Raw genomic sequence first — 24,657 nt, forward strand, 5'->3', positions numbered from 1 at the left:
CATTTCCTTCATTTTCAAGTTCTTCCCACTGTCTCATAGGCTTAGATACCTTTGCTATGACTTCTTGTATATATCTATCTGGCATGTTTCAGTATGCAGAGCAGGCCTGGTTGCATTGTATGTCAAAATTCTGTGTGTTTCAAAACACTGATACTAGCAAAGAGCCTCGTAGCTTTTCCTGATGACAAAGTTTGAAGTTATAGGATGAGTGTGCCGTTTCAGCAGAAGATGAGATATGGAAACAGCAACAACCGTTGCGGAGTGCTAGAGGATTCATCAGTTGTGAAAGGTGGCACAGATTTGAGGAGACATATTGGCCAGGTCTATGACTGTGAAATAATCCTTAGGTTTCCATGCTTGTTATTGTAAAACAGAGGTGAGAAACCTTTGGTGGAGTTTTCATTTGCTATGAAGAAAATTACATCAAAAAGGAGAAGGACTATGGGGATTGTGGGACATCAGGGCAGAGGTACACAATCTGTGTTGCCCTCCCCAGTGTGTGCTGTATCCTGCTGCATGCAGCAAGCTACTGGGTAGTCTGGGCTTGGAAACCTCTCATGGGAAGTAGTACTTAACTGGAGATAGGACTTCTTCTGGAGCAGACTGCAAGTCAAAGTGGCTATTGCCACCCTGAGCAGGCTACTGTGCTTTTAGCAAAAGTAGGACAGAGAATAACCGGATGCTGTAAAATGAATAAACATTTCTCTAACTTTGATTTAGGTGGATCATTTGGACAAAATGGCACCAAAAATTATTCATCTCCGTTGCTTTTCTGATGTGGAACTGCTGAAGAATGGCAATTATGGGATCTATATTACTGCCAGGTCCCTGAAGGCATCTGACCCTAATACAGAAGATGACAAAATAATTTTTAAGATTTTACGAGGTCCTCATTATGGCTACCTGGAAAATGTAACAACAGGTGCTGTCTTCTATAAACTCTGTTTTTTAGGACATACCAGACCAGATTCCAAAATCTACCCTGTTAATGTTTGCTTGATAGAGGAAATCAAAGTTTCTTAGCTAACTCTAGGCAAGGTTTGAATGTAGTAAGAAAGCTTTTGCATGAAAACCTGAGTTTCATGTTCATCATGAATCCTCAAGGAGTTAGAGATGATTCTTAATACCTGCCACTGAGAAATTATTTTTTGTTTGTGTCAATAAAAAAAAAGAGGAATATTGAACTTGGCCATCTGGTAAACATGTCACACGGGAAGAAAGTGGCTGGGGTTTACAACGAGCTAGAATGTTGCTGTTTAACTATAAAACCACGTTTCTGTAAGTTCAAATTTTCTAAGTGTTCAACAAAAAGAAAAGTTGAAAGGAGTCTATATGAGCTATGTGGTTCTTATTAACAGGCTTTTGATTCACCTGAATGTTTCTCTTCTTTCCCAGGTGGATTTATTCAGGAAGGGTTCAGCCAAAAGGATTTAAACAGCAAAATCATACTTTATGTCATCAATCCATCACAGGAAGTGAATTCAGACAACTTGGAGTTTCAGGTCACAGATGCCAGTGGAAACTCCGCAGTGCCCCAAAGGTAGCTCCGATCCTGAGTGGTGTGTGCTGTGGTGCGCTGTGCGTTCCACCCCCACCTCCACGGGCTAATGAACCCATGCTGGGCTTGAAGCCATGCAGAGGTGAACATAGCTATGACTCAAACTGCCACTTCTTTTGCTGAAGAGTAAAGAAGGTTTCTTCTCCTCAGGGAGGTGAAATACAAAGGGCTAGCTCTAGGTTAGACTGGGGCACAGTTCTCAAGGGCCTTTGGGGCCTCACAGAAAAACATAATGGAGTTTACTCTAAGTGGCAGTTGGGCATTTGGAGATCTGAGATAATGTGTGCTGAGGGACGGGACTGATGCTTCATGTACACGCTCCTGCAGCTGGAGGTCACTCTTGCCCTGTGCTGATGGCAACTTTTTTTTCACAAGCTTGAGATCACGATGGAGGGGATGCTCTCAAGCAGTAAAAGCTATGAGAGCCACACTTCTGCAAAAGAGCACTGAAAGAAGGTGGAGGGCACACAGCACCTTCTTTGTCATCCACTGCCAAAATTTATATTAGGCATATTGTCCTGGGTTAAACCACGACACACATTGTCAAAATTTCCTTGTGATATATATAAGCCTCATGTACAAAAATTAAGAGACTGGGGTATCGAATGAACTGTGCTTTGATGATAAAGGCCAAAAGTAGAAGTAGCTCTACAGCAGGGGCAATGTTTCTCTTCATTTCTGAGAAGAGGGCTGAATGTTCAACCAATTTACTTAATCAGAAGTAACTGAGAAAATTAACTAACGCTATTTTCCTGGGCTAAACTGGCTGCTCACAAACCAGGACTCATGGCAAGGGAAAAGGAGCAGAGAGCTGGCTCCAAGGGCCAGGCTCCTCTGCGGAGCACTTCCCTGCACGCTAGAGGAAGGAGAGCGACTGAGCAGAGCCGGGGACAATGATTTGGCCGTTACATGCTGTGCCTAAAGATGTCCCCATACACAAACACATCTGAACACAGCCAGCCTGAGCACTTCCCAGCTGCACTGTGCTGGCTCACAGATGCATTGATATTAAAACTACCATTAAAATGCTGCCACTCCTCATGGGGAAGTGTGGCTTCTTGTATATAAATAGCAATGCATAACACAGCTTTACGAAGAGAGCAAAGAGAAAGCACTTTTTGTACGGAAAATAGGAGTTTCAGAGAAGTAAAATTTATCTGTTAGCTGCACTGGATCTCAGAACAAAGGGTAATTTGGCTTTTAAGGAAAAAATATTATTTTTAATATTGGATTTAAAAGCTTGTGAGAGGTTTTTTTTAAAAAACAATTTATCACCTAATGGTCACTGGTTCAACACACAAGTTTGATTTGCATGTTGATATTATTAAAATTGAATCCCAGCTTTTATCTGAATGCTGCTGGACTACATCTGGCACATGCATCCTCTTTAGCAAAAATAAAGCAAATCAGCTTCTAAATGGGTTGCCCACAAAATGAGTATTGGAGGATACAAGAGGACAGGAGGAAACTTCCACCTGTGTTAGAGCTAGTCAACCCTGAAAGGTCTAGAAGTTTTGGAAATGTTCAAATTGTTTTGTAAGTACCACAGCTCATTTTCCTTCTTTCTGCTCTCTTTCATTCCTCTGACTCTCACTAATTTTTATCACACCTTTTAAAAAGGTGAGATCTTTATTGGCTACTCTGTGCAGCATGCAATCACCCGAGGTTCAGTCACATCCCCTATAAACAGTTCTAAAATTCAGTGTATGAGACACCTGGACTCAGCCACTTCTATGGCTGAAGAGTGAAGCACAGAGTATTGAAGTAAGGGGCTTGGGGAGACCACTTACACAGAGGCAGTGAAATCCTAGAACGTGCCCTGTATGCTAGAGGACAGTTAGAGGATAGGTGAATGAAGGCGGGAAGAAAGGAGGGTACTGCAGAGAAAATACCAGGGAGTGAGAGTAAAATAAAACTACAGGGTTAAAGGGAACCAGGAAGAAACAGTGATAGCTTGTCTTGGCCTATTTAGTGTTATGGACAAACTCTGCTCTTCTCAAAGTTGCTGCAGAACCCCTCTGGTTCTGAAACAAGGTTCAGGCTTGGTTTGGGGTAGACCAGGGCTCGACTGGAATATTTATTAACTGCTTCTCCCTCTTTCTAATCAGCCAAATCACACAAATGTGTTGATTGGGAAACAAAGGCTCAGTATGTGTATTGGCTAAATCAGCAGTCCGGAGAGAAATGGCTCCTCACTGCAGTTCAGAGCAGCAGGGGATGGGGACAGCAGGGGAGGTGGCTTTGCTTCACACGGGCTTTCCCTTCTCTCCCACAGGCTGGAGCTACGGTGGTCTCGGATTGAAATGCAACAGACTGAATATGAAGTGTGTGAGAGCGTGGGAGTAGTGTCTCTGAAAATCACCAGGGCAGGACACTCTGCAGAGTCTGCCTTTATCGCTCTGAAGGTAAAGCTAAAAGCCAAGCTCCTAACTGGAAACGTAATAATAAATAAATAGTGGACCCTGTTAATTTCCTCCTCAGACTTAAAAGGTATTTCAGTAATCAGCAAAGAGGCCATGCAATTCAAACCAAACTTACCAGGACATTGTCCTTCAACCATTGTCCTGTGCCTAGCACAGATGGTTGAAAAATTTCTGAAAAAAACTTTCTGAGCTTTAAGTAAAAATGTTGATTAACCAAATGTTTTGAGCAGTATTTCAGTTTTGATGACCTTCTGTGACAGAGCAGGCTGTTTCCTCTGTGACTGTGTTCAGAAGCTGGGTTTCCAAGATTTGCCACTTTAAAACCCAGGCTTTGGGCAACCCGGGGTCTTGGGACTTCTCATTTCCCTGCTTAGGCTGGAAGAACCCAGGAGCTATGGGACCTTTAACTCCACAGTCATGGCAGCCTCCCCCATTTCTCCCCCCACTGTCATCAGCCTAGGACAAAGCCCAGGGAACCCCCTATATCTTCAGTAACAGTCTCTGTCTTATGTCAAAAAAATTAGACTGAAAGCTGTAGGTTATAATTTTGTAAAGCAGGGTTTGTGCAACTTGCCTTCACAAATTTTATCTTTGCTCATAAAACAGAAATTCCAGGATTTTACCAGCTCCCCTTGCTAGAAAAATACTAAAAGTTTCCCTCACAGTTTCTCAGGATTATAGCCCTAATTGGAAACATAGTTTTGATTTTTTGTCCACAGAAGTCAGTGGGAATTTTGCTACTGACTTGATCGGGGGCCATCCTGCCCTATCCTTCACAGACTCCAGTGACTCTGCTCTGGTTGTCACTCAGCTAAAAAGACCAGTGAAATTGATCCCAGCATCAAGAATGCAGTATGGAAGCTGGTGTCCTCTGCTGGTCTCCTACGAAAATTCGCTGGAGTCCCCATACCTATGTATGTAGGGGTTCATGCCTATCCCAACGATTCTTTGGAGTTGACAGACAGCTCTGCATGCAAATGCTTCCTCCAAGACCTCACAAAGGGCTAAATAGGCAAACGTGGCCAGGCTGCTGCTGCTTTTCCAGGATGCCAGGATGTGCCTGTCCAGGACCCGGGTATGGCTGGGTCACCTGGCATGGTGAACAGCAGTGTTATCTGATGCTGCCAAGTGGCAGTTTGACAGAGGATGAGGCAAATTTTTAAGATAAGCAAATTTTTTTGATTATGAGTTTTAAACCATGAGCAAGGACAGAATGACAGTTGCACATCACAAGGTTTATTCTCTAGGCCCTTATCTTTTTTTTGAGCCTAAGCACATGTATGGGTAGGCGTGTCTTTTTGAGACCCCATGGAGAGGCACATGATAGCTTCAGCACACACCAGGATGCAGTGGTTTGGTGAAAAATGTCACAGCATGGAATTTACTGTTTGATTTCTTCTCAGGTCAATGAAATTTCTGCTGTGCTGGGAAAAGACTTTACAGTGACTCCCTCCAAGCTTGTTCAGTTTGATCCAGGTATGAACCATTGCACTGAATAATTTTAAAATTAATTCACTGATTTTGAAAGTGTGCACTCTCATTTTGGAGAGTGAAACCTACTACATATCTGTAGCTAGAGCAGCTGAATAGAATTAAAGACACTTGGGCTCATTTTCTGGAAGTACAGTGGGCTTCCTTTGTGAATCAGTATCCTTATTACTTAGGGTGAGATGACGTACGGTCCGTTTACATCAGTTGTTAAAATATCAGAAGTGCTGAAATGATGTCTCCTAATCTCCCCACAGCTAGGCTGGGGAGGACTTACCCTGAGCTGAGCGGTGAGATGCTTTAAGGATTTAAGACATAATAGGTAAAGCCCAGGATGCTCATCAAATTTAGACAAAACTGAGTATAACTTAATTTATGCAAGGTATCCAAGACCAGAAAGGTGCAAAAGAACCTGAAAATTGTCAGACCTCATCTCTGCTTACACTGTAATCATAACAGCAGTCTGACCTTGGCTGAGGCTGTAAATAGCAAGAAATGATAGTAACTGTATTATCAAAAGGAACTTGATTTTTTTGGCTGGGGGACAATCAATAGTAAAAATGAATATGAATGTGAAAATACTGAAAAAAGCTTCCTCTGTTCTGCACAATTTATTATTATTGTGCTTTGGTTATCTCCCTGAGTCTAGGGAAAAAACAGTCCAGGTGCAAGTTTCACAATTTACCATTCAGAAATTCAGCTTCACCTGGAAAACTTGGTTTTGCCCATATAAATAGATTATCTGGGAATGAAAACCCATTTGCTATCATAATCACTTCCTTTGCATATGCAAGTCAGGTTTTTTGGAACACATCCTGTTGGCATAGTCCAGGATTTATATGAGTTTAGAAAATGGGGTCCACACAGGCCTCCCATGATGTTGTCTGCAATGCCAGCAGAGGTTATCCCAAGACTGCCAGCAGTAAGATTTCAATAGCAGAAAATCACAGTGACTACAGAGGAGATAAAGTATATCAACTGTGAAAAGCTGAAATAAATGGCATGTATTTGATGGTAAGAATTAGTCTAAGTACTCACCTGCATTTGAAAAACAGATATGGGGAATACAATAAGTCAGTTCCAACCAAAGCCTGGGGATTTTTACTTTAGGACTTAAGATTTTTATTTTGAAAAAAAGGCATTGCATGCTACAGAGATTATGTAGCATTGCATCCCATGGATAAATTCGTATATACCCCAGCTTTGCTTGCCTATCACATAGGAAAACTTGTAGTCACAAATCTGATTGTTTTGGAAATCTGCCGCTACAGCCCATCTTGAGAAAGGCAAATTTTATATAAAGGTGTAGAATGAGCAACTGCTTGTTAGTTTTCAGAGGTGGATAAGGGAGGACACCCAGCAGACAGCAGAAAAACAAAACTGGGTGGAAAGGTGGAAATCTGCCCTAATTTCCAGTGTTTCTGGAACACACACGAAACCAATGAGCCACTCTCTGAGACACTTTATCTAGCATTAGATTTTTTTTTTTTTTTTTTAGTTTTAAATTAGAAGATGGAAAAATGATCTGAGAGATCAGTCTAAAAAGTCCTTCATACTGTGCTGACCCAGGATTTCAGCTCTTTCCTCTAATGTACTGTACAGTCAAGCTTACCAGCCTGTGGACTGAAATGGCTCAAGATTGTTGCAAAGAGATTTTTAGTGCAAGGCCCTTTACTAGAATTTTCCTTTTCTGCTGGTCCATGCAGATTCTCCAAGCATGGGACAGTTTGCAGCTACCGTTATTGTCCTTCTGAATATGGTGGTAAGCCACATGAAAATTAACTGTGAATGTGGACAGGAGAGATGCACACTGTTCCCCTTTTCTGGCCAGCTTCTCAGTTAAGCCAGCTGAGCTCCCTCACCCAGTCTTTTTTGGGTGGCTGTCTTCAAAAGTCCTTTGCTTAGGCTTAACCTTAGGGAATGACCCTCCAAACTATTACATTCAAGGCATCAGTTTCTTAGTTCTAAATTCAAGATGTTTGATATTTACTAATTAGAAGTATTTATTAATTATTTAGTAAGGCTGATAGGTTTGTTTTAAAAACACACCTCAACTATGCTAATTGACTGGACTGATTGGCACATTAGACTGCAATTAATAAATTGTCATGGAAAGGAGCAGAAGAAGACCCTACCCAAGTTTATGGGTCTGTTTGTACTGACAGCCTTTCTTAGCTAGAGGATTCATACTGGAAAGGAGCAAGGAAATAGAGGTTATGCAGTGTCATAAGGATGTAGAGATTTTTTTTGACAATGTTGCACATGTATCTTTGATACTCATTTTGGATGTTAGCACTGACTTCATGATGCAGAAACAGTTCCCAAGATGTTTTGCTGACAGCAACCTGTATGTTAAGATCTGTTTCTGTCCTGCTGCCTCTGACTTTTCCTGAATGAATTGTGTAGCCTTTCAGGTAATAACCAGCCTAGTTTATTGTCTTGGAATGATCTTTTCTCATTCCCATACTGCAAGCCTGAAGTTACCCAGTAAACGCAAGCAACCAAGTAAAAATTTTGTTACGAAGTATAAAATCTGGTTGTACTTCAATCTAACATAGTGTTTGATCCATTTGCAGGTATTTAAATAACTGTCCATCTCTAAAATTAAGTTTTCAAGGTAAAAAGCATATGATATATTTTCTCTTGAAAACTGCAATGGAAGTCCTAGGTCTATGTATTGTGTCATTTTGCACATCTACAGCAGCTTGTTGTTACAGAGTGTGCACTTGAACTGAATCGTAATTGCCCAGGAACAAATTCGAACTTAATATTATTTGGGAGAACAGCAGGAGTCCAGTCAGTTGGTAGGAGCACAATAGCATACACCAGCTACTCCATTCTAGCTGCAGACATGTTAATTAATATATTTCTTTGACATCCCGATTGATTGAAATAGCAGTTAAAGAGTAATTAAAATGTTTATTTCTGTTAGGAATGTCAACCAAGATGTGGAATATAGCAATTACCTATGACGGATTAGAGGAAGATGATGAAGTCTTTGAAGTAGTTCTGAACTCCCCTGTGAATGCTGTTCTTGGCACGCGGACAAAAGCTGTAGTGAAAATTTTGGACTCAAAAGGAGGTATTCTCTTTTGATCTTCATCATTAAGAAGGTGGGACAATCTTGGCTGAGTAGCTGCTTATTTTCAAGCACAAGTTCTTCCTAACACTCACCTTCAGATCAAAATGCTTAATTTCTTTTTAGAGAAAACAGGTTTGACAGTTGCAGAGCCTTTATTCTCTCACACAATCATATGCATCCTTTTAGGAAACACAGCATGGAGAAAGCAACGAGTACAAAATGAGAAGAGTGCAAGGAAAGAAACCACTTTTCATAACAACACGAGTTCAGTTCTCATCTATGAAAGTGGAAAAAAAAATGGTTTTTAAGTCCATTAGAATTTTTTTCCCCAGTTATTGTTCAACAGTTGTTGCACACCTCTGAAAAAGATTTATTTTCATCTCAAAAAAGAAACCTAACAACTAAACCCAGCTCTTAGCAATGCATTTTCTAATGCTTAACAAATGCAGTCCACAACATCACAGCACACAGCAGTGAGCATTACAGAATTTAGACTTTTATGTCTGCATTATTATTGTGTTTTTCAGTGATCAAATGTGGTGTGCCTAAAATCACACCAATAAAGAAGCAATTGTAAAAAAATAGAAATAATTAGCAAAGCAGTTGAGTCCTCTGAAAGCTGAAGTGTTTTTTCTTCTGGTGCTTAGTGAAACAATCTTTTAAATACTTGTGTTGCAATGTATTAGGTTTCATTTTACAAAAATTCCTTTTTAAATTTCAAATCCATTTTCTCTTTAACATTCATAATGTAAATCAGGAGTTAATTGACACAATTAGTTTGTAGGAACAATAGTGTCCTGGATTTCTGAAGAGAAAATTGTCTGGGCATAATGGATGTATCACCAACATTGGTTAAAGATACCTGTCTATCCATGACTAAAGAAACAACACTCCAAATCCCAAACTATGCATGAAAACAGGTATTTTCAGCAGATGCCTGGTTGAAATTCTGATCTGTGGGTAGATAGATGCATTACATATAAAAACATACATATACAGGTAGTAGTTGCTATCATAGTCATAGCAAACCCCGCAAATGAGGATGACTGAGCAAACAGCAAATCAACCACATCAAGTGAAAAAATCATCCAACTTTTAATGACAAGCTGTTTATGTGCCCATGTCAACGTGACCAGTTATCTGCTCATGCAGTTAGAACTGACCATCTGCCATTTTTTATGCTTTCAGGTCAGTGCAGCTATTCCCATTCTTTTGGCCAAAGCAAGCGTGACTTCTGGGGAAGAGGCACACTGTTTCCAGTTTCCTCGGGCTCCTCATCACCTTCCAGGCCTGGCAATGCTCCTTTGGAAGGGATCCCACCGCCTCCTTCCAAAGGGATGAGAGAGCATGGAGGGGACCCACAGCAGGAACACAGCTTGGCGAATCGATCAAGGACCAGGCTGAGAGTGACTGGAAATGGCAGAATAGTAAGACATTTCTGTAGTGCAGTGATGGACTGATTTATGAATTTATTGGGATGTGATACCTTCGTTTAGTTGTCATATTTTTGTAGTGATCCTACTCAGGTAGGAGTATTGACCATACAATAACCATAAACTACCTAAGCTTGCTCTGAGTCAGACCTGAGAGCTATTTAAAAATACTGCAAGGAAAAAAAAAAAAATCCTGATTTTTGAAGATCCACGTACGCAAGAGAAAAAGAAAAACAAAGTCGGGGAAGGAAATATGCATCAAGCACCTTCAGCAACTATGCAGCTTCTAATCTTGTCTAAATTATGGGTCAGCTAGAAGAAAGAAGTCTGGAGCCAGGCAAATTTATAGAAGCTGTGCATCCGGTCCTGAATTTTAAACCTGAAAATACTGTTAGCTTAAACAGGGAACAGTTACTTAAAACTTGCCCATTGATTTTCCTGCTTAAGCTGTATTGGTTTAGCTAGGTGGTTTAGTAACATTCTGCTATAGTGATCTTAAAAGTTAATGGAATATGTTTATAAACACACTTGTAATGTGTGATTTTTAATGGCTGTTTTCAGAGGTGATCAGTTTCCATTCTGAAAAAGAAAGAATTTTTTGTTTCTGTAATGCATGAATATGCCCATTTCATTCTGCTATTCTACCTTTTTCAGGTTCATCCTTCATCTGTATTTAGAAATGGAACTGATGTGGTTTTCAGAGTAAGAGTATTATGAGTATTGCTCAGACATCTCTATGATTTCTTTCCCATTCTCTTCTTTCCAGGCTTTATCACTCTTAATAATTCATTATGACCAATACGTTATTTTTGTATGTATTTTTTTTATTTGTCACTTTTCCTTGATTTGCAACAATTTGTATTATAATTTTTTTTTTTTTTTTTTTTTTAGTTTATTTAAGAGTTGCTTGTATGTGCTAACCCTCTTTTCCCTCTCCTGTTCTCCTTGTGTGTGTGATACTTTAAAATGAAGTATCACGGGATGGTATCACTTAAAATAGAGGATGACACCTCATCAGCTAAAGCAAACAAGAAGGCTCGAGTGTCAGTAATTAATCAGGCACAACCACAGATAAATGTCGTCTCCTCTAGGAAGACAGAAATCCCACAAGCTGATAAGGCAGAACTGGTATCTGAGCCAAGCTCAAGACATCAGGTATGAAACCTTTTGTTTCATAGGCATTTTCACCATCTGTTTTCAGTCACGCTGTTTCCAAAATGATTTAACACCTCTGAGATCCACAGCCTAACCCTTCCTACTCCAAAACTGAGTTTAACCAATACACAGATAAATTAACAATTCAGCCCTTGAAGAGTTTTCATGGCATAAATTTTTAATATAAGAGCTATTTAATCTGTTTCATGTAGCTTGTTTGTTTTGTGTAATTATTTTCCTTAAAATGTTCAAATGACATTTCTCTTTCCAGGGCTTTTACTCTTTTCCAAAGGCCTGTACACCAGATTTAAAGGGGCTCTTGCATTATGAAGAAAGCATTCAAAAGTTATTTCAGTGTGATGGAATAATATGGAAATCCTGGAATTCCCAGAGCAAGGTAAAAATGTCACGATGAGTATGCACCTAAATCAGAGCATGGAGTCTATGATGAGTGAGACTCTCAAGCAAAGGACCTTCCTGTAACAGCTATTGACTTGTACAGGGAATAAAAGAGTTGTCCAGAGTCAGGTTTGCTGTCACCAGAAAAAAAGATTCCCAGAGGCATGATGAGGGCTTGATTGCTGGGGTTGCCTTTCCTCTCTGTCACCCACAGGTGCTCTTGGACAAACCACGTGAGCACTGATGTCTCGGTGCTTGTGGGCATGTGGGCATGAGACAGCCAGTGAATGAAGTCTGTGAGGGAATGAGTGGGAATGAGTAAAATTAGCTCACTTAGGTATTCTGTAAACATACATCCCCTCCACCATGTAAAATGTCATGCTGAATTTTGTTGCACTGCATTCCCTACACAGACTGCAGGAGACAGAAAACGGTGTCCAAACTAATGTGGTCTCTTAAGAGGATTTTTGGAACTGAAACCTCATGTCACCTTTAAAGCTACTCATAAATTGTAGGCCTCTCTGGTAGGCATTTATTTCTTTGCATCTTTTAAACAATGCTGCAGCATTGATGTTCAATTTAATTCTGGGGCAGCCATAAGCAGCACCTCCAGCCTTCACTCTCATTATTAGCGCACCGACCTAGATCACTGTGAGCAAGAGTCTATTTTGCTTTTTCCTCTTTTGTTTTAGGAGGTGAGCGGGAAGAAATGTCCCTCCGGATGGAGTCATCACGAGGGTAGCTGCTACTTCCTGGTGGTGAATCACAAGGTCACCTGGAACACTGCTGCTCGGGCTTGCAGAGAACAGTAAGAGACTTCTCCAAGTGAAACTGCTTGCTGTGCACTGCTGTTGCCCTGAGCTGAATGCTGCTCTCGAGGCCAAGTTCTTTCGGATAAGCCCCACTTTCGTTGTGCTGCATAGCTCCCCCCAAAATAGAACAAGCCCTGGAATTCAGACCCAGTGGAGGATAGAAATATTATCAGTCTCATAACATTTCAGGTGGTGATGCTACCTTATTCACAGCATTCACAACATTCAACTCCCGCAGCTGTCCATGTGCAGTGAGGATGCTTTCCTAATAGAAGAGTTAGTTTGGGAGACGAGAAATAGAGCAAAGACTCAGTCTTTCATTCTCTCTGACCCACCACTTCCTTGGCTCCACCTTCACTTGATATAGCAGCAGTACAATGTTGCCAACTCCTGTGTGCCTCACCATATTCTTCTGAAGATGCAGCTCTTCAGATTCTGTGACTGCTTGAAAACTTTAACAGTAAATTTCTGACTTTTAAGGATAAATAAAAGCTAATAAATAAAAACAATAATAGTTGTCTCAAAGTAGGAGACAAATAGAATATCTGCCAGTCTTGCTTTTTGGAGCCCTGCTTTGTGATTTTGGTTTTAGGAGTGATAGCTTAGGACTGGAAGAAAAGCTAGCCATGGTAACATGCAGCTTGCCCTAGGATCATGCATGTTCTGAACCTTGTGTTGAATGTGAGCACCAGGTTGAAGACCAAGCTGAGCAATAAAAGGGGCTTTAACAGACTTCTCCATTACTCCATGAAATGAAAATTGAAACAGGGAAGAGTTTGAGATGGAAGAAAGAGAATATATTCCATAAGTCATTGAAGGACATGCAGGAAACATGAAATGTGGACAAGCATGCATAATAAACCTTGATTCATTCCACTCAGTTGTGTGAGGTTATGTTGTCTTGGTAATATGCAAAAGGAAAGTCTTGGTTCTAATACCTCCGAGCTGATGGAAGTTATTTTTTACTAGAATGTAAATGCTACCTGCTCTTGTGAGCTTACCACAAATTTCACATTGTTAATTGGCTTACTTAAAATTTCAGCTCCTGAAATGGTTTTCTATCACCTGCTTTTATTTTGCTACTTATCCAAACAAAGATGTAAGTTGTAAGTATTCTAATATCTTTTTTCTGAAGGCTTCAGCATTCAATTGATCCCTTGGGAACATATGTCACTCTGCTGGGAGGTGTTCCCCACTTCCTAAAAGAGTGTGCTCCTGGTCACCCATATTATTTGTGGGTGGTAACTTCTTGCTGAAGGCTATAGTGTGCAGTGTAGATGTTAAACTGAATAACAGTAAATTAATGACAGAGTTAAACACCTACACAAAAAGTCAAGGCATATCACTGAATCAGCAAGCAAATGAATCATAGGGCAGTGATGATTCAGTTAATGTCAGACTACCACAGAATAAAGAAGCTTTATCCTGGTAAATGGAGTGCTACTGGCCTCCATCTGGAACCGATTTACAAAAGTACAACCCCAAGCACACACTTAAAAGTGGTACAAGAAGATAACTTAATACATTTTATTTTGTGCTTTTGCCCAGCTGCCCCTGCAAAAATCACCACCACCACCAGTTGTGGTATTTCTGTTATTAATACTCCTACTGTTGACATTTATATAGCTGATGTGTCCTACAAGCAAATAAAATCAGCATGGACCTCAATCCTCAGTTTTTTAATAGATCAAACAAACACAAGACATTAAGTGAAAAGATTAGAATTGACTTTCAGTAAATCAGCCAATTTCACTGAAAAATAAGAATCATTTTCATTACTACAGAAATTGCATTATTTTAAACTTCTATTCAATTTTCTTCCTAGACTTTTTCTGTTATACAGAACAGGAAAAAAACACAAGCATTGTTAAAGTTGTTTCAGCAACAGCCTCCAACTAACCAACCTCCTAACCTCTTAGAGAAAACACTGTTATTCTGAGATGATGGACTTGAGACCAAGCTATACAAAAAAGATGTGTACAGGCTGGAGAGGGTCCAGAGAAGGGCCACAAAAATGGTCAAAGGACTGGGAAGCCTGCCATGTGAGGAAAGGCTGGGAGAACCAGGTTTCTTCAGCCTTGAGAAAAGAAGGCTTAGGGGAAACCTTATCACCATGTTCCAGTATTTAAAGAATGGCTACAAAGAAGATGGAGACTTCCTTTTTACAAGGAGTCACATGGAAAAGATGAGGGGTAATGGGTACAAGTTACTCCTGGGGAGATTCTGACTGGGCACAAGAGGAAAATTTTTCACAATGTGAACAATCAGCCATTGGAATAATCTCCCCAGGGAAGTGTTGGATTCCCCAACATTGGACACTTTTAAGATTCAGCTGGACAGGGTGCTGGGCCATCTTGTTTAGACCGTGCTTTTGCTAAGAAAGGTTGAACCAGATGATCTTTGAAGTCCCTTCCACCCTCGTATTCTATGATTTTATGATTCTCTTCCATCAAAGCAATGCTGTCAATTTATTGTGAAAGCAATTATTGTCTGGACATAACTATATGCATGTGGCCTTATGCAAACCTATTTGGGCTTCTAATGAGCTTTGACATACATTGCATCCATTTGTTGGCATACCAACCATTTTTTCAGTTTGCCATGTGTAGGGGTAGAAGCAGACACAAAAATGTACTTGTCTTGACGTAAGTTGCTGTATGTCACGGTGATAATGTGGATGCAAAAAATCTCAGCTAATTGCTGTGAAAGTCTTGCACCACATCTAACCCTTCTCCAACACATTGGAGAGAAAGGTAGTTTAAGAACTCCTTTCTCTAGCTTTGTTTTGTATGCATGAAGAGGCCCTTGGCAACATGAAGAGAAGCATCTGGGGGATATTACGGCTGAGTGATCCCACAGCAGCCTGATTTAGCAGCAATTTTGGTGATTTATGTTACAGTTCTTGTTTATCCCTTAAGAACATGTTCTCCTCAAGGGTCAGTGCAGCAGGGCTCACTCACATGTGAGATGGTTTCATGGCTGTTGTTGAAGGGACTCTTCACTGTATAGACAAAACCCACAGTTGCATCTTTTGCTTTGTTAGTGATATTATACCTTCATCTTCTTGAAGTCGAACATTTCATTAGAGCTTAAATATGGTCAGATTTCAGATCTTTTACTGCCAGCTTTGTAAGGCAGCGGCTGTTTTGTTTGGTGTTTGTATATTAGCAGCATGTGGCCTCAGTCCTTGGGAATCACAGCCAGAACCACATCTAAAGTAATAGGTTAGATCCTTCGTGATGGCTCAGTGTCTCCTACTGCAAAGCAGGATGGACCCTGCTGCCCTCCTCTCCTAATGCTGTGCTAGTTCTGTAAAAGAATGATTTAACTTATATTATTTCTAGTGACTCCAGCATAGGGATTTAGCTACAGTCATTTCAAAGGCTCAGTGTATCTTGTCTGACTTTCAACTGCCACTCTGGAAATGCAGGGCTCCTGTAAGCTCTGCATCATGTCTGCCAGCTTCATCTGAATGTTTTGAATACCACAAGGCATTGTAAGCAACACTAGACACCTATTTCAAGGCACCAGGATTACTCTTCAGGTGATCAAACAAAAGCCTGGGATAAGCAGAGCGTCTCAGTCAATCCCCCGACTTCACTATCCATATAGGACATGGATTTACTACAGCAGTTCAAATTAAATGTCCTCCTGTGCTGCGGAGACCTTCTTAGCTAGTCAAGTGTGCTTTTGCTGAAGTTAAATTTATCAGAACGGTACAAAGCTCCTTTAAATGTATTGGATAATTTAATGTAAAATCAGCAAAGTCTTTGTGCTAAGTGTTTTGCATATAATACTTCAAAATATTGAATACTGGCTACTCAAAATATTTTCTTAATTTGGGCAGCTTCTCTAAGATGATGTATGCTTTTGACTTGATAGCAAAAATTTTAAAGCACAGAAGAATGATTTCAAATGGACTTATTTAGCAAAGAAATTAGTGCTGTGTGGTTTGTTTGTTTGTTTGTTTGTTTGTTTGTTTCCAATAAGGCATTATGACCCCTTCTCTAAAGTAATTTAAATTAGGAAGTGTTAGATTTACATAACTCCTTAAATAACATTATCTTGTCATTTCCTGCCTAGAGGCACAGTTAGTAATATTATCATAAGTGGTATGTTCCTTCAGGACTCATTTCCCTACAATACATTAAACCCCCTGACTAGTTGTAACAATTAGAATGGTTGTTCTCTCTTCAGTCCTGTGTGTTTCTCAGGCTGTATTTAGAAAGCACTCCTATGGAGAAAAGATTAGATAACATTATAATTATTGCAGTGCTTTCCTTTCACAGTGCTGAAGTCTCTCCCTGGTACTTGTCTGAAACTGTTCTTGCTCAGACCACCCTTGTATGTCATAAACAATATAGCATTTACTGATACACATTGATGCTTTTTATTTTCACATTTTCTAAAACAATTGAAACAACAGCAGTAAGCTATGCTTACTTAAAGTAAATGACTAAGTTCCAGGGCTTTGGTTGTCCTTAAGCAGAAGCCAGATAAAATGCCCTATTTTTGCTCTTGATCAGCTAGTAGTGATATCACAGAGACTGCTGCCCAAATCTCTTCTTAGCCCCAAGTTTGGTCAGTGGCCAACCACTGTCAGTGAGGGGGAATGGCAACCTGCCGCTGGATCAGTTACCCTGGAAGGACACCCTGAATTAATTGAGCCTGCTCACCTGGACTTTTTGTCTGAGGAAGAAGACAGAGTACAAAATTTTCCAAGAGCTTTTGTCAGTGTTAACAGCTTTGTTCCCGCTTCACTGGAGATTTGATGCCTGGTACATGGGCCCAGAAGTGTTGAATCATGTCACCCTTGGGACATACAGGCACCAACACCATGCATGAAACTCTACCATGATGAGAGGCACAGTCAAAGCCTCTGTTGGGAGCTTCACTGGGTGAAGTTTTGGGAGCCTCTCCCATAGGCGGGTGCACAATCCTGACCCCTACCAGACAGTTGCCGACCACTTTGTGCTGGGAGAGTCTGCCATTTGTAAAGTCATGATCAAAGGTTCTGAGGCCAACCTGCCACACCTCCACCCGAGGAGGGTGTACACAGATGTCAATGAGATCCTTTACACTTTGTTCTCTGGCAGACCCTGAACTTGGGGGGCCCTTGATGGGACCTACGTTACTGTGTGGTCCTTGGTCTAGGGCAGCCATGATTACACAGGCTGTGAGGGCTAACACTCAGCTGTCCTGCAGGCCTTGGCAGACCCACCATGCAAAGCCGAGCAGAGGGTGAATCCCCTGCTGCTTTGGTTGACTGCAGGTGTAACGGAGGAGCATTTGCAGCAGGAGCATCCCATCAGCATTACAATGAATTTGTTCCACAACATGCCCCTGCGTGCCCAGATTAAGGAAAAGTCCAGATTTTGTGCGGTAGGGACTGTGCAGAATATCGTGGGCTACTACTTTGAATTCCTCCTGATGTAAAATCTGCCTGCCTCCCTATCTTGTGTGGCATTATATGGCATCCACAGGATCAGTACTGTTAGAAGAGATACAAGGCAGCAAACAGGAATGGAGCTCCAGGCATAGGTCTCTAACTGGGCAGCAGGCTTGGCAGTGGGCTCACACCCAAAGATTTGTTCATCGTCTCCATAGTGGATTCAAGTCTGCTGTGCCACTCTTGAGGTCTGGTTGTTGTCCCAGCTTTTAAAAGAAGACAGTCTTTAACTCCTCTGGAGCAGTACTGATCTCCTGTGTCCGTCATCTGGCAACAGTCATGAAATTAGCAAAATCCTCATAATGCCATTGACTTATTCTGCTGCTAGAAAAGTTTTTGGGTCTCCTAAAACATGTTTTGATGAGCAGTGTTGTTTGCTTAGGCCCTATCAAGCATCACCTGGGATCTTCTGGGAGACTGAAAGGGTTGTCATCACTGTTAGGCTGACTGGCAGTCAGAAATATGGGACAACAGAAATGACAGAGGCTCAGCATCGGAGGGAAGGCCACAGCAGGTGTGACAGGTAAAAAGGTGACAGGATATCAAGGCAGGCAAAAAGACGGATAAATAAGAAAGTGGAGCCACTGATGGCTGACAGTTCCTGGCAAATGTGAAGGATGCCATTTGACTCTTAATGCTTCAGGATTTAGCCTGATCTCTAAATGGCTTAAGAGCAGCCTGCTGGTGCTTGCATGCTTGGTAGTAGTTGGAAGACTTCACAGTGGCAAGGCCCTCAGTGGCAAGGGTTTGCAAGTCCTCCTTTGGGGTTGGTATACTTTAAGTACAAACACAGAGCAGAGCTTACGCTTTGGATTCATTCTGAAATAGTCTGCTTAATACACACCACAACTGCTCTCCAATCTGAACTAAATGTGTCGTGATTGCAGACAACCCAACATTACCTCTCAGAACCGCACTACCACTTTAAGCCAGACCCCTAAATTACAGGCACTTAGATCTGTTTTGAAACGTGGCCAAGATTTTAACTGTGTTATTCAAAGTTTTAGCTTTGTCAGAACACAATTTTAAAAAGATATAGTCTGCTCTGCTACTAAGTGGGTGAGCTGTGTCTTTCAGTGGCTTAGATTTTAGTGCAGGCAGATTATTATTTTAAAGAAAAGAATGTAGCAATGATTTTGTCAATGGTTAAAACGCAGTCTGTGAGTATGAGGTACACATTTCCTGTATACATTTATTTCAGTTGCCCAGCTGATTTAATTTTTCTGTTAGAAATATCAGACTAAGATTTTGCTTCCGCTCCAAGTAATCCAGCAATTTAAGACTTTATCATCATGTAATTATTTCTTCATGCCAGGAAGTAGTGGTTTTCCTGTGGAAGGCTATTTATATGCTTTATACTAGAATCAGTGCCCCTTGTTGATAAGTCGATGGGAGCTGTCTGTCACTCTGTGGAATCCTAATTACTCTGTCCTCTCTCCTTGAGTCTAGATACCTGGGGAGTCTAGCAAGCGTGGCTAATGAACAACACATGCAGTGGCTGTGGGACTTCAGTGGGAGGAAGCCCTTTTGGATAGGCAAGTACATCAGCTCTCTGTCCCCTCTGAGGATTACAGTTCCTGTGCACCTTGGAAAGCAGAAACTGCTGCAGCAGTTCCAGCCCAGTTTTCAAACATTGCATTGTCCTTAACTTTCTGCTGGTTTTATTATTTCAGAGCAAGGCCTAAAATGAAAGCCATAATTTACCTGGCTAATTTTATAAGTCTTTATCAAAAAGAAGAGTTTATCATGTTGCCTATTGCTGGATAGCTTTTGCCTTCAACCCCTTTCCATTTTAATACAAGCTGGTAAAATAAGTTCTGGTGGAGCTCTTCCTCTTTTGTTTATCTCGCCTTTCTTTTGACTGTTACTTTATTTATCTCCAATTTCTCTTTTTTTTTTAGCTTTACTTTGAATAATTATTCACGTTACTTCTAATTTAATGGTGTCATCTTGTATCAGAAATCTCATGAATTAATTAGATGATCAGCTAAAGATTTCATCATATAATTTTAGATTTAGCTATTTCTTATTATGCACCTTTCATTTAATGAGAAATGGAAAGAACTCAGATGAGCCTTCTCTGCACCTCCTGATCCCTTTATGTGAATGACTGCCTTAGCTCATGGACTAGTGCTATTGTTTTCTTTTAGCCCTTCTTTTTTCTGCTATACTGTCCACATTTTAGGTTCTTTTTTCCAATTACAAAGTGCAATTTTCAGTGCTTAGTAATTTTCTGAGATGGATTTACTAGCTATACTAAATTAACTTTAAAAACTACAGTTAGTTTGGGATCATGTTATATGGTATCATGATTCTGTTAACCTGAGAGAAATAAACTCCTCTGATAAGAATAAAGACTACAAGAACATTGTGTCAATTTTCTGATCTTGGTCTCTTCTAGCTAAGAAGACACATCATGTCTGAAAGTATGCCACCCATGTTGGTCAGAGGCTAAGTGAAAAGACATGTTTTCGACTGTATTAATTAACACAACCTAATTTTACACCTGTTAATTTCAACAGTGTAAACAAGGTCTACAAAGATCTGCAGGATTTTATTTTCAGAAGGAATCTGAAGACATCTGAGGCTGCCCAGACTTGAATACAACATTCTGCTTGGCATCTTAGGTATCAAAAAAGAAACCTGGGAGGTGATAGACATGCAGTAGATGGAAAGAGAGAAAACATTTTAGATGGGCGATAATGTGGAAAAGTGTATTTTCCCTTATTCAGATGGCTCTAATTGTGATTCAGATGGCCTTACGAAATATTAAATTGTGTTTTCCTTGTATTCTTCCAGACGGGTTTTTTCTCTCAGCACAATATTGTATGCATTTTTTAACAAAGGTATAGAACAACATGCTTCTGTTGGCATCACACTCCAGAGATGATAAACATCACTGATTTGGTCTTACTGATTTCACACAGGCTTGAATGACCAAGTCAATCCTGGACATTGGGAGTGGAATGGAGGAGAACCTGTAACCTACATGAATTGGAGAAGAGGCTCCTACCACTTTCCAAAGAGGGGAAGAAATTGTGTATTGGTGCAGAAGCGAGGAAAATGGCAAGCAACTGACTGCAGGAAGGTCAAACGGAACAGCTATATATGTTCAAGAAAGCTGTAAGGAATGGAGGATCCCTGTGAAAGCATGTGGACTTCCATGTTGTTTCAGTTTTATTTATCTGCAGACATGTTAGGGTGTGCAGGTAGAAAACTGTCCTAATTATCAGCAAGGTTTATTTTATATGCTGCCAGAAGTGCAGATGCATTGGACTCTAACCAAGGAATACAGGTCAGTTGCAAAGATTAAGTCCAGGTCAAGGTTTTGAACTCTCCCCAAAGACTTTGATCTGTCACTTACTTATGTATTTTTACACCAAAGAGCTAGGCCTGAAGGCTGTCACCACATTTCTGTGTAAAAACACCTTTTTTTTTTTTTTTTTTTTTTTTAACAAAAAGAAAGTAGCACATCAGTTGATTGCTTCGCTCATTAGGAAGGGTTGTGAATTGGCTGTTGCTTTAATTTGTTGCAATAAAACCTGCAGTTTTACCCTGCAGTCACAAAAAGAGTAAGGCTGTTTGGGGTGGAAATGAGGGCAGACTCTGCTGGCTAAAAACAGGTTCTCTTGGGGGATGAGGGGAGGGATGGGACATTATGTCAGGAGAGTGGGGCTTCTTTCATGGATGCCCTAGTACAATATCTTAGAAAAATACCAATGACAGGATTTGGTGACAGAGTACCAACAGGAGCAAAGCCTTGTATTTCTTTCTTTTTCTACCTCCCAAGGCCAGCTTCAGATCCTAATCACACAGAGCTGCCTATTGTTTCACATTCCTAACCAAAATTGTTCAATGTTTTTTTGGAGTTGCAGGATGGTACTGTAATTTTTCGTGTAATTAAATAATGGGACCTCTGTAAATCTGATGCTATATCAAAGGATGATTTACACAAAAAAATTAATACTGAAGCTTAATCCTAGAATATTATCTTGGGATATTCAGTGATACATGAACATCAATAGGATTTATATGTGTGTATAAACCAATGTAATCGTGAAACGTATTTTGTACTAAAGCAGCTATGGCTTTTGAAAAGTATTAATCTAAGTCCTTATTAGGGTTTTGAGGTTTTTAAAAATAATAATTAGAAATCCAGATTTAGTTCTGAGAAGGGCTTAAAAATCAGCATTTAATAGGAAAAAACAGCTGCCCATAACTTAGTTTTAACTTAGTTTAAATACATGCAGTTTCAGTGTTATCATTTCATAACATTATAGCAAATTTATATTTGACCTGCCAAAAAACTTCCTTTAGGACCTTCTTACTGCCCGCCTTAAAATTAAAAGAAGAAACAAGTCATAAGCTTCCTAAAAAAAAAAAAAAAAAATTAAAGCTCCTCTCAAGCCCTCCCTCTGCCCATGGTGAGTGCCTGACAGTTGGTGTGGCACTGAGTAGGGTGAATTTGCCCTGTACCTTACGAACTCTCATCCCTCCCATCTGCCTGCCTGCTGCCAGCAGTTGATTCTCCCCTTGCCCCCTATCAGCTTGTCTATTCAGGCAGCCTCTGGATGAATTGCATCTGTACACTATTTGCACCAGAGGTGCAAAACCTCCTTCTAGGGTTCCTCACAGCAGTTTTGCAGCCCTGCCAAGGACAGATGCAGCAGAATCACCTCTCCTCTCTGCACTGAGGGACACTGTTTCAGGGATTATTTAGCCCTCCTCTATGCCTTTGGCTTTCATGGGTTACTTATCCTTCCTCCTTGCCTGTGACATGTTAAATGAATATGCATGTGAGTAGCTGGACAGTCTGTATATAGGAGAGAACCTTTCTGAAAGAACTTTGCAGACAAGCACAAGTACATTACAAAATTAGAGGAAAAATACTGTGGACAGAACCTCCTCACCCTTATTGTTGGTATCAACAGATACAGAAAAAAATATTTCCAGGATTTCTTTTTTTTGTCATGGTAATCCTTATGCCAAGCTTCTAGACACTTTTGTTAGACACTAACACTTTTGATTAAGGAGTTTACTAGAGCAACATAGATAGGCTAATTGTTCCAAGAATTGCCCAAACCTAGTACCCCTGAGTACCTATCTAGACCTGGTTTTATTTCTGATAGTTCTCACTGCAAAAAAATTAGGATCTAAAAAAGCAGCCTTGGGATCTCTTGTGTTCTGGAATTCCAGGGAAAATTGACTCAGAGAGCGTGGTTAGATATAAACATAAACTTTTATTTCTTTAGGGCCTTTTTTTAATATAAACTACTGAGTTTATTGGTGCTATCTTGATAAAGCCTGTCGAGATTATTTAAATACCTCTCCTAATTATTTAATAAATGAATGACATCAACAGAGAGGGAATTTTGACCAAGGTGCTTGTTACTTAATCAGTAACTAATCAATGACTCATGCCTAGTCTGAGACAACAGTTCTCTCAGAGGTTTGCTTTTGTGAGAAGAAGGGTGAATTTCCCTTTTCTGTATTTCATTTGAACTACTTTAAAGTGATTGAAGAGTATGAGGATTTCAGTACACAATAGGCTGTTGTCCAAACTGTATGTGTTTACTGGTTTCATTAGATCTAGTACAATACACTAATGAAGCTAAAATTCTTACATTGCAGTGCAAGGATATTTCTGCACTGAAAGGCTGCTGAATTGTTTTTCAATACAATGAACTCTACCAAAAATTTACTCATAACTTTTAATTTTTCTGTCCTTAAAAATGAAGTATTTTTTCATAGATTTTTACAGCTTTTATTAGAATACTAGTGTTTAAAAATATGACACACTCAAATCAGGGAAAACACAAATAAATCAGTTTTTCTGTTGCCATAGGAAGTTGTTGTCTCTAAGAGATTTAGTAAAGGAAGGGCCTAAAATCCTGAGAAGTCACTGGGAATTTCTCCAGTCTTCAATACTTTTGAATTAGACTCTGAGTAAACTCAGGGGAAAATCAGTCTTCAGAGGATCAGCATCAGCAGGGGAATTTCAACACACTGAAAGTAAGAACAAGGAGCATGTAAATTCTGGTGTTCACCTATGGATGCCACACCTTTTGTATAAACAAAGGATTTATTTCATCAGAACTATCTATACACCTTTTAAGAGTAACAGAAGCAAGACACAACAGCTCAGTTAAAAGAACCCAGTGGTTAGCCTAGATTTCTATAAAGGAATGGGCAACATGAGCTAGTTGTGTACCTGTCGCTTTTAACCACCTTCTGTCCTTGTCAAGTATCCTTTAAAGCTGTTGACCAATTTCAAACAAATTTGACAGAGAAGTAGACTCAAAGACAATGGTTATGAAAAAAATGGATAGGCAACTGGCCACAGGAGCACTTCTTCCAAACCAAAATATTCTAAAACATTTGTATTGTTATTAACTTCACAGAGATCAAGTTTTTAATCTGAAAAAAATCAGAAAAGTTTTCCAGATCTCTTTTGTACACACTGAAACTTACTGAATGCCTTCAAGTCTTTATTCACCTATTCTAAAATTATAAAAATAGGTTTGAGAGAATTATATATATAATTCAGTGAATACTGTGATTCTACATTATTTTCATCACAAGACTGGTGCTATTGTAATTCTTGTATTCAGAACACTATATTGTTATGTTTAACTTTGTAATGTGTGTTAATACAAAACTGAAACATATTTTGGTGAATATGTATTTCATCAGTTTCATAATCTCACAAAAGCTTTTTTTCTAGTGATAAAAACAATAGTATTGGGCATGATAGAAGCGCACTTACAGTTAAGCATAATATACCTATTATTTACTCCCTGCTGTTTCTGAATTCTGTTTCTTCTTCTGCATGAGCCTATTCCTGAATTAATACTATAA

General features: G+C 39.9%; 1 protein-coding gene across 6 annotated transcripts in view; it reads left to right on the forward strand.

Moving 5' to 3' along the window:
- FREM1 (FRAS1 related extracellular matrix 1) overlaps positions 1-24,573 on the forward strand; it is a 76,609-nt gene extending 52,036 nt beyond the window's left edge. For 2 of the 6 annotated variants that reach the window (XM_030005272.2, XM_030005275.2), the window contains 12 exons: positions 721-922; positions 1,396-1,540; positions 3,834-3,963; positions 5,385-5,457; positions 8,402-8,551; positions 9,740-9,978; positions 10,639-10,686; positions 10,957-11,139; positions 11,411-11,536; positions 12,231-12,346; positions 19,249-19,334; positions 20,727-24,573. In XM_030005272.2, the coding sequence (XP_029861132.1) occupies positions 721-922; positions 1,396-1,540; positions 3,834-3,963; positions 5,385-5,457; positions 8,402-8,551; positions 9,740-9,978; positions 10,639-10,686; positions 10,957-11,139; positions 11,411-11,536; positions 12,231-12,346; positions 19,249-19,334; positions 20,727-20,926 (1,698 nt within the window). In that variant the 3' untranslated portion in view covers positions 20,927-24,573. Of the gene's footprint in view, positions 1-720; positions 923-1,395; positions 1,541-3,833; positions 3,964-5,384; positions 5,458-8,401; positions 8,552-9,739; positions 9,979-10,638; positions 10,687-10,956; positions 11,140-11,410; positions 11,537-12,230; positions 12,347-12,539; positions 13,225-19,243; positions 19,335-20,726 lie in introns of those variants that run through there. The other 4 variants (XR_003922046.1, XM_030005277.2, XM_030005273.2 and 1 more) reach the window with 4 other exon arrangements.
- The last annotated feature ends 84 nt before the right edge of the window (positions 24,574-24,657 follow it).

The sequence above is a fragment of the Aquila chrysaetos genome, chromosome Z (genome assembly GCF_900496995.4).
Source record: "Aquila chrysaetos chrysaetos chromosome Z, bAquChr1.4, whole genome shotgun sequence".
Classification (NCBI taxonomy): domain Eukaryota; kingdom Metazoa; phylum Chordata; class Aves; order Accipitriformes; family Accipitridae; genus Aquila; species Aquila chrysaetos.